Source organism: Lactuca serriola, chromosome 4 (assembly GCF_051521515.1).
Source record: "Lactuca serriola cultivar US96UC23 chromosome 4, Lser_US96UC23_V15, whole genome shotgun sequence".
In the NCBI taxonomy this organism is placed as follows: domain Eukaryota; kingdom Viridiplantae; phylum Streptophyta; class Magnoliopsida; order Asterales; family Asteraceae; genus Lactuca; species Lactuca serriola.
In genome coordinates, this window is record NC_136411.1 from 23184508 (window position 1) to 23195679 (window position 11172).

An 11172-nucleotide genomic window follows, 5' to 3' on the forward strand; every position below is an offset into this window, starting at 1 on the left:
TCGACTCATACACACCTCTAGACTAGCATAAACTAGCATCTACTTGTCTTAAAAGGCAAAATTTATGAAATTATTTAATGATTGTTGACTATAAATGTTAATACTTAACAATTCACATCTTTATGTAAACACTAATTTAAACAACGTGTGGATTATAATTGACCAAGATTAATTATATAAAAATAGTTTATAAAGATAGAAGTTAAAGCTAGCCAAATGGATAGTTTTAGTTTAAGATATTGTAAACGATAGTTTTCATGTTATCCAAAAGTTATGCTGACGGTTTTTAGTAAAGCTTTTTCAATATGATATATTTGTTTTTCTTAATTATTGTAAGATTTTATAATATTAAAAGCAAATTAAGCGAATGATCCTTTAGGTTTTGGATTTTTCCTAATGTAGTCATTATAGTACATTTTTCCCTCAAATAGTACCTACGGACCATAAGTTGCACGCGTTCGGTCCCTGAGTTGGAGGTTCGTCCATTCCAACATTAAGCTGCCCCCCATGTGGCTTGCACATGAGGGTGTTTATGTCATTTTACCCTAAATGACCTTTTTTGAACATATAAGTTAACGCCTATATTACTTCTTCTTGTTCTTCCTCTCAATTCAGTCGATCACTACTACTGTTAGAGAAAGAAAGTTGTGGAAAGTGCCGATATGTGCTTGTGGAAATCGTGATCTAGCCATCCTCACTTCCTGGTCATATGGCAACCCTGGAAGGCGATTTTGGTCTTGTCTTCGTAATGAGAGAAGGTGTGGTTGGATTGGGTGGTTTGATGAGCCCATGTGCCCTAGATCGGTGGAAGTGATACATGGGTTAATCAGGTCTATGAACAAGCTCCAAGAATCTCTTCAACAAGCTACAATGCAAGCTAGGATGTATAAGTTAATCATTCTCTTTAGTTCGGGTCTTTTTGCAATTCGTTACTTGAAGCATGGTTGAAGTTGCGTCTGAATGTGGTGTTTGAATGCAGGAAGTAGTGTCGTGGTCATAGGGTTAATGTACTGGTGGTCTTATTTTGAGTCTGAAGACAGGAAATTGTAGCATGGTTTATGTAGTGTTTGTGTTTATTTTGAGTTTGACTGCAAGAAATTATGTTCTGGTTAATGTTGTCTTAATGTTATAGTCTTTGTGTAATCAAATGGTTTAATGGTTTAATTTCAGAACAAGGTTATTGTGTCTTGGCTTTATGTAATAAAATATTATTTGACAAGAACACCAATTCAACATGCATGACCGCACACTTTGAATATCACAAATACTACTTGACAAGAACACATTATAACAAAAATACTATTGTATATCACAACAGCAGTTGACATTTTTTCATAGTTTACCTATGTATACAATGATTCAAGTTCAACATGCATGACCATAAAAAATAAGGAGCTCAAAGTAAGTATTGTTTGGTACATAAACATAGGTGTTAACATAACCATAATAGTAAACTGCAAATTACATCAAAAGACCTAATGGTAATCAACAACATCCCCATCCTCACTTCTATCCTCCCGTTTCTTCAGTTCTTTTGTCATTAGGGCCACCTTGACCTTTACAAGTTCTTGAATTCTGCCCTTTTTTGTTGCACTTTCCACATGTGACACTTGTCCACTTCTTGGGCAGTTTATGCCCCTGTGTAGCAGGTTCATCATATGCTTTCTTCCTTTTCTTCTTGGGCCTACCCACCTACAAATGCACATAAGATTAAATTGTTGTTCTTCAGAAACTCCAGTTATATTGATATATGAAGACATACCTGAACAACATGTTTGGGTGGAAGAAACTTGGTTGGGCATTGTGATTTGGGCCACATCAATCTAACATTTATAGGTTCAATTTTGTGTTTGTACACTTCTGCCAATGTAACTAGCCAGTAGCATGGGTGAACCCAATGCTCCAACTCAGGAACATTCTTTGCTCCATGTTTAGTCTTGTCCCATATTGCACTTATTTCATGTGAGCATAACATGCCTGTAATTTCCCAATGTCTACATGTGCATGTTTTTTCATCCAAATTCACAATAAACTGATCACCCCAATGAGTAGTGACTTGAGTTTTAACCCCATTGAAAATACACTTGTGCTTTTGTGCTTGTCTTTTCAATTGATCAAGAAGACTAGTGGCAGTTGGTGTGAGAGGAACATGACATCTATCAATCTCTCTTTGGACATTGCAAATTCTATTCATCAAATACTCTCTAATATACTCCAAACAATATATGATAGGTTTATCCCTACCACCTTGTATTTTTCCATTCAGTACCTCACACAGGTTATTTAACAAGATGTTAGTATGTGCCCTCCTTGTTTAGTCATATAATACAAAATGAGAACAAATCCTAACAATGACAAGTAAATGTTAACATAATTGAAAGATGAAGTGCTAACCTGAGAAATGAGATCTTGTCCAATGAGCTGGAGGAATCTGTATCAGCTAATCATGAGCTTCAGCTTTGAATTTATTTAGCTCCTCTAATGCTTTATCAAAATGCCTTACAGTAGTAGCAGTTGCACATGCCCACACCAAATCTTTGAGCTCTTTATCCTTCCAATGTATTTTCATATTTTCAAAAATATGCCTCAGACAGAACCTATGCTCAGCTTGAGGGAAAAGTTTGGCAATTGCAGGAATGATACCCTATTTAAATATTTTAATACTTAGTCGACTAAATAACAACAATATCAAATTAAATTGAAGTATATGTACCTTCTACCTATCTGAGATGAAAGTGAAGTTTAAATTAGCATAAAGTTCCAGATCATCACCAAGTTGTTCCAAAAACCATGTCCATGAATTTGTGGTTTCATTCTCAACAAGAGCATATGCAAGAGGATATATCGCATTATTGGAATCTACCCATATGGAAGTCAAAATTTGACCAGGATAGGGACCTTTCATGAAACTACTATCCAACCCTATGAAATCCCTTAGAGTGGCCTTAAATCCTTCCTTTAATGCTCCTAAACAAATGTAAATTCTCTTAAACATCCTTGTATTAGAATTTAAATTTGGCTCAGTGTGTCAATCGATCTTCACATTATTACCTGGGTTTCTTTCCATCAACTCTAGTCCATAGTCCCTCAAGATAGCATATTGTTTCTGAAAATCCTCAAGAACATGCTTCTGAGCCAATGCCTTTGCCCGATGTACCTTCATTCTTGACATGTACATCTCGAATTTTTGGATGACATCTTCTTGAAGTGCATTGACTGGAATGGTTGGATTACTCTCAATTTGCTTCACAATTTTTGTTGCAATGTATTTGTACTTGTAAGCTTTAATGGTTCTTGATTCCACACACTGATGTTCACTAACTAGGGAGTTCACCACCTAGTCATCTGTCTCTTTAGGTCTAGACACTAGTACAACCCAAGGACATTTACCCTCTTTCATATTTACTGTTTTGTCCTTGAATCCAGTCCGTGACTTTGTCCATGGTTGTGACATCCCCAATTTGTTTATGCTTTATAAAATCAGAGTACTTCATTTCATAAAAATGTTGCGGAATTTGTTCCCAGAAAAACACGATAAATACGTTATCAAAACATTTTCAAAGAAACATATTTTATTCATTTTAAAATGTTTGGGATGTCATCGTATATACAGAAACATAAGCATAAACGGAACTTACATTTATTTACACTAGTGATCTACATCTCTTTAATCTCTCAGTGTAATGTGACTTCGTATCAACACCTGTGATATAAATAAACTGAGTGGGTCAGGTTGGGAAACCTAGTGAGTACATAGGGTTTTCAACCCACAATAATATAATTATTATGTTTAAACCATCAAACAATCAACCCAATTACCCATCCCCATTATCTTCTTTACTCTTAAGGATTTAACCTAAGAGTCATCTATCCTGCATTCGTTTATTCCGAAGTCCCTTACTTCCAGGGTTATAGGACTAGCACTAAATCCATAGCTGTCAATGTTCATTCGTAAAGCACTAATTCCATAGCTGCTATAGTCTATTCATCGGGTACTAAATCCATAGCTACCAGTGTTTATCTAATAGGTACTAAGTCCATAGCTACCAACTCCTAACAGGTACTAACTCCATAGCTACCGGTGTTTGTCCAATAGGCACTAAGTCCATAGCTGCCAATGTTTACTCACATCATCTTTTATCTCTCATCATTCATCTACCCATGTCATACTCAACATATTCGTATATATAAAATACGTATACAATTTAAATCATTTAAAATTTGTATAAAACGTTCATCCAGCATAGACAGCAAGTATTCAGATAATATGCACACATAACACGTAGTTTATATAAAATACTTCATATCTATGTGTAAGATGAAAGGGACTATGCACTCACCTGAAAGGTGGTGACTCAGCACTCAGACAACGCTTCGATACTCTTAAAACAATTTTCCTTCGATAAAACCTAGTATCAATACCACTAGGGTTTAGTCTAACGTCAACCGCGATAAATTAATAGTCTGACTATCATTATTATTATATATGCGTTAAATAACACTCAATATAACTCATAATAATAGCCCAAATAATTATTTTAAGGACCTAATAACATTCCTATAATTATTTGAAAGCTATATTAAAAATTGCGTAAGCGTAGCTCACTTACAACGGATTTTAACGAAAACCGGAACTTTATTTGGAGCAGTGTTTCGAAACCGAAAGACTCTTTTTCTCGGGACTCCGGGAGCCTCGGGGCTTCCTTCGGGAGCTAGGGGGTTTATCTAGGGTTTAGGGGTGGTTTGGGGTCTTAGAGAGAGAAAGAAACTAGAGAGAGAAAGAGATTTCGTGTGAAAAGCTCGGACCCTTCGCATGCCTTTTATAGGCGCCTGACTTCGGACTACGCTGGGCGTAACTCCGGATAGGGTTGCCAGCTCGCACCAGCTGGCTCGAACTTCGGACTCGGATGGATAAGAACCGAGGTACACTGGGCGTACCAACCTCGGACGTGGGGCGTACTGCGAAGGTGGCATGTCCCTCATCCGAAGCGGGTACCGAGTCAACGATGGAGGGTCTAGATTGTGCCACGTCATCGATCCTTCATCAGGTCTCTCAATTTCATGCTTCAACTTTAAAAAATCGTAACTTTCGCGTACGCGCTCTGTTTTTGACGTTCTTTATATCCACGCGAAGGTGGGAACGTACTCTACAACTTTCGTTTAGACTCCGTCGGCTAATTTTTTTCTCAATTTTAAATTTTATATTATTAACAGGCCGGGACAGGATTGGTCCGTTAAATCCTCAAAACTTCTTCATCCGACGTCCGTTTTCGCCCATATTTTTCTCGTTACTCTACTCTTAACGAGATCTTCGACTCTAATTTAGGTCGTGTCGTCTAAAAATCACTCGATCTAATATTCGAATTTCGGGCTGTACACCGCTAATCCGGAACTTTAAAAAATCATAACTTCTTCATACGAAGTCAGATTTGGGCGTTATTTTTATCGATGTTCTTAGTTTAACATACTCTACGACTTTCATTTAGATTGCTAAGGCTAAATCTCGCTCTATCGTAAATTCACTATTTATGCTTCCCGGTGCCGTGCCGGTTCCGTCGCGAAACTTCGACGGGTCATAACTTCTTCGTTATAACTCGGATTTCGGCATTCTTTATATGTACGGAAACCTTGTAACATATACTACAACTTGGTTAAGATTATTTGTTCTAATTAATATTTTGTCTAAAAGTCATTTTTGACCCTTATTGCCTCTAATTTGACTAGCCCGGATTTGCGAGCGTTACAATTATCTCCCCCTTAGGATGATTACGTCCCAGAATCATCAACGAAACAGGGCTCGTATAATGACTCCATATGTCATCTATTCATCCTTCTATATTCCTTCAAGTCTATCTCTTAGACTCATTGACTGTAAGTAGTACTCGATCGTGCATCTGCTCTCTACCTTAGGTTAGACTCCAAATTATGACCTACCATCATGTGATGCACGTTTAGACTCAGGTCTCTTTGAGTTAAATTCTAAAACAAACTATGCCTTCCTTCATGTTCTAATGTGATATAATCACACTTTAACATGTAGCATTTCTAGCTACCAACTTCTTTAACAACGAGCACAGTACTTCTATTGATCGCTTTTATTTCAATCGTTTGGTTTAAGTCGGACGCTACATCAAACATGGTTCTCTGAACCACGTAACCTACTCATCGTAGTCGGACGCAATGTGATATGACCTCTAGGGTCGGGATAACAACAATTTTTCTTAGTCGTTACCAAAACAATAGTAACGCCATACCTGAATAAAACAAAATCAATTACTAGCTTCTTGGTAACCTTGTGACTTTCCCTGATCCCAAGTGTGAGTCATGTGCTTCTGGTAGTATAGGCCTCTACTACCATTCAAACCTACTCATACTCGTCCCAAGTATCGTCTCGCAGTTTTCCAAGTCACCATACAAGAAAATCACATAACAATTTAACACACCAGATAACAAAACGAAGATTTTATTATTTCTTGAAACTATTACATAGGTGTTCAAGTTCCCCCTGGACTATGCCTCTAATGGGCTACATCATACGATACTATGGCTACTGCATAACTTGATCTGCGGGTATAAAGTCCTCATTCTTGATTCCTCGCATGGTTTTCTGCTTCGTCGAGGATCATGTGAAATGCCCTTGGCCTTGGTGGCGTTTCTGGTCTTGCTGCTTTATTTTTCCTTGGGCAGTCACTGGACATGTGCCCCTTGCCTCCACATCCGTAGCATACTTCATCATTATGTGTGCAGTCCTTGGAATAGTGACCAGTCCTCCCACACTTGTAACAAGTCACTTCTTCGTTGTACTTCCCACAATGCTTCTTCTTGCATTTATCACACCATCTCGCTTCACCTCAATCTCCTCCTCTAAGCTTTGAGAATTTGCTTTCCTTGTTGGACCTTGAAGATCCTTCAAACTTCTGCTTCTCTCCTGCCTTATCTTTTTCTAGACCCTTTTCTCTTATCTGGGCCTCTACGTTTTTAGCTGCCTTAACAGTTGTTTTCAAGGTAGTTACCATTTTAACCATTGGGCCAAAGTCAGTGGGCAGTCCGTTAGCAAACCTATCAATCTTGGAGAGTTCAGTAGGCACTAAGTAGGGGAATAGCTTCATCCTCTCAGTGAATGCGGTGGCATACTCATCAACACTCATCTTCCCTTTCTTCAAGTTCTGAAACTCGTTGTTTAGGTCTATCAGATCTATCTCCGAGCAGTACTGCATTTTCAACTGTTCCAAGAACTCTTCCCATGACATCCTTAAGGCTTCTCCTCGTGGCATCATGTCTGCCAATAGCTTCCACCAGCTCAAGACTCCAGTTTTCAGTTGTCTTACGGCGAAGACAGTCTTCTGTTTCTCGCTACAGTCGCAGCTCTCAAACACCATTTCCATCTCTGAGATCCAATCCATAATCTCAACAGGCTTTGGGCTTCCTGAGAGACTTGGTGGTTTCGCACATTCTTGTACATTCGCCAATCCTTGTCGTTTCTCCTCTCTGGGCCATCTTCAGTCCCCACTTGACTCACTTGGCGGCTGTAGTTCCCTTCCTCCGATTGCTCGGGTATCAGCTCGGGTTGCTCAGTGGGCATAGTAGGTTCGTCCCTATTCGACATCCTTCTCATTTCTTCCTTTTTTTTTCAGCTAGCATAGCCCGAATCATGGCTTGAACTCCAGCCATGGTGACTGGCTCGGGTGCAACTTCTTCTACAACAGGTATTTGCTGAACAACTGGGGGTTGGTTCCTATTCTCATTTGCATTCACATTTCCGCTAAGGGTCCTTTCCATCTTGATCTATAGACCGAATAAGGTGAATCTAGACCTTTACTTAGGATTGACGTTTAAATCATCCTTATCGCTCCGAAACGTTTACATGCTAGTTCTAATATCGTAGTCGTACGTTTAGAATCCTAAACACATAAGGTTTCCAGATCCGGTCAGCAACAAACCATAGATCCGAATAAATAACAGCATATAAGGCATAAAGCATTTAGCACATAAAAACATTTTAGGCATACTTCCTAAAATAAGCTAGTGCTCATACCTCACAATCATCGCTTAGCATTCTAAGTTTAAGTCTAGAAATAAATCCATATTCCTAGTTCGCTTAAACTAATGCTCTGATACCAACTGTGACATCCCCAATTTTCACGGCCAGAAAAGACCGATTTTTTTATGTTTTATAAAAATCAGAGTACTTCATTTCATAAAAATGTTGCGGAATTTGTTCCTAGAAAAACACGATAAATACGTTATCAAAACATTTTCAAAGAAACGTATTTTATTCATTTTAAAATGTTTGGGATGTCATCGTATATACAGAAACATAAGCATAAACGGAACTTACATTTATTTAAACTAGTGATCTACATCTCTTTAATCTCTCAGTGTAATGTGACTTCGTATCAACACCTATGATATAAATAAACTGAGTGGGTCATGTTGGGAAACCTGGTGAGTACATAAGGTTTTCAACCCACAATAATATAATTATTATGTTTAAACCATCAAATAATCAACCCAATTACCCATCCTCATTATCTTCTTTACTCTTAAGGATTTAACCTAAGAGTCATCTATCCTGCATTCGTTTATTCCGAAGTCCCTTACTTCCAGGGTTATAGGACTAGCACTAAATCCATAGCTGCCAATGTTCGTTCGTAAAGCACTAATTCCATAGCTGCTATAGTCTATTCATCGGGTACTAAATCCATAGCTACTAGTGTTTATCTAATAGGTACTAAGTCCATAGCTACCAACTCCTAACAGGTACTAAATCCATAGCTACCAGTGTTTGTCCAATAGGCACTAAGTCCATAGCTGCCGATGTTTATTAGGCACTAAGTCCATAGCTGCCAATGTTTACTCACATCATCTTTTATCTCTCATCATTCATCTACCCATGTCATACCCAACATATTCGTATATATAAAATACGTATACAGTTTAAATCATTTAAAACATGTATAAAACGTTCATCCAGCATAGACAACAAGTATTCAGATAATATGCACACATAGCATGTAGTTTATATAAAATACTTCATATTTATGTGTAAGATGAAAGAGACTATGCACTCACCTGAAAGGTGGTGACTCAGCACTCGGACAGCGCTTCGATACTCTTAAAACAATTTTTCCTTCGATAAAACCTAGTATTAATACCACTAGGGTTTAGTCTAACATCAACTGCGATAAATTAATAGTCTGACTGTCATTATTATTATATAAGCGTTAAATAACACTCAATATAACTCATAATAATAGCCCAAATAATTATTTTAAGGACCTAATAACATTCGTATAATTATTTGAAAGCTATATTAAAAATTGCGTAAGCGTAGCTCACTTACAACGGCTTTTAACGAAAACCGGAACTTTATTTGGAGCAGTGTTTCAAAACCGAAAGACTCTTTTTCTCGGGACTCCGGGAGCCTCGGGGCTTCCTTCGGGAGCTAGGGGGTTTATCTAGGGTTTAGGGGTGGTTTGGGGTCTTAGAGAGACAAAGAAACTAGAGAGAGAAAGAGATTTGGTGTGAAAATGTGTGAAAAGCTCGGACCCTTCGCATGCCTTTTATAGGCGCCTGACTTTGGACTACGCTAGGCGTAGCCTTCGGTTACGATGGGCGTAACTCCGGATAGGGTTGCCAGCTTGCACCAGCTGGCTCGCACTTCGGACTCGGATGGATAAGAACCGAGGTACGCTGGGCGTACCAACCTCGGACGCGGGACGTACTGCGAAGGTGGCGTGTCCTTCATCCGAAGCGGGTACCGAGTCAGCGATGGAGGGTCTAGATTGTGCCACGTCATCGATCCTTCATCAGGTCTCTCAATTTCATGCTTCAACTTAAAAAAATCGTAACTGTCGCGTACGAGCTCCGTTTTTGACGTTCTTTATATCCACACGAAGGTGGGAACGTACTCTACAACTTTCGTTTAGACTCTGTCGGCTAATTTTGACTCAATTTTAAATTTTATATTATTAACAGGCCGGGACAGGATTGGTCCTTTAAATCCTCATAACTTCTTCATCTGACGTCCGTTTTCGCCCATCTTTTTCTCGTTACTCTACTCTTAACGAGATCTTCGACTCTCAGTTAGGTCGTGTCGTCTAAAAATCACTCGATCTAATATTCTAATTTCGGGTTGTACACCGCTAATCCGAAACTTCGAAAATCATAACTTTTTCATACGAAGTCAGATTTGGGCGTTATTTTTATCGATGTTCTTAGTTTAACATACTCTACGAATTTCATTTATATTGCTAAGGCTAAATCTCGATCTATCATAAATTCACTATTTACACTTCCCGGTGTCGTGCCGGTTCCGTCGCGAAACTTCGACGGGTCATAACTTCTTCGTTTTAACTCGGATTTCGGCGTTCTTTATATGTACGGAAACCTTGTAACATATACTACAACTTGGTTAAGATTATTTGTTCTAATTAATATTTTGTCGAAAAGTCATTTTCAACCCTTATTGCCTCTAATTTGATTAGCCCGGATTTGCGGGCGTTACAATGGTCCACCACTCATATCTTGGACCACTCCTCTACACTTAGCCCTAATCCTTGTTTTGTCATTTATTTTCAAAATGTAAATCCCTTTTGGTTTCTACTGCATGTTTGTTTATATATTCTTTCACATCTTCCTTATTTTTGAACTTCTGTCCTAATGTGAAAGCCTTTAGATGAACTACACCCTCAGAATAACTTTTTGCATTTCTTATGTCTCACAACATCCTCTCTCTGTTGTTATCTTCACCTACAGTAGGTGACTCAAACTATTATAGGTCTATGACCTCCAAATCTTCACCTTCAATAAAGTCAACACCACTACTACTTACTTTTTGGTCATTTTTTTGAACCCACTCAACATCTTCATCAACATGTATATGAAATTCTTTCATATCAACATACACATCATCTACAATATTTTCTAAATCCACAAAGAAGTCTTCATCCTCACTCTCATCATCTGTCATATTACCCTCATTCCTACTACCCTCACTCTAAGGACCCTCACTAACACTTTCCTTACTTCCACTGTATTCATCCTCAAAAAACTCAACATCATGTAGATTTTTTCCCCACCATATTATGCATCTACATCCCCCATTACCTCAAAATCATCCATTGGATCAACATCCCCTTTTGGTTGGTGATCATCCCCTGTGTCAACAAC

The 11172-nt window shown here is 38.3% G+C and overlaps 1 protein-coding gene across 1 annotated transcript; it reads right to left on the reverse strand.

Moving 5' to 3' along the window:
* Nucleotides 1–1509: 1509 nt before the first annotated feature.
* LOC145098118 (uncharacterized) lies at nucleotides 1510–10972 on the reverse strand. The gene is made up of 5 exons (XM_079035790.1): nucleotides 10790–10972; nucleotides 3052–3244; nucleotides 2721–2967; nucleotides 1763–2309; nucleotides 1510–1692 (listed from the first exon to the last, which is right to left on the reverse strand). The coding sequence occupies exons 1-5, from the start codon at nucleotides 10970–10972 to the stop codon at nucleotides 1510–1512; spliced, it is 1353 nt and encodes a 450-aa protein (XP_078891916.1).
* Between the last annotated feature and the right edge of the window lie 200 nt (nucleotides 10973–11172).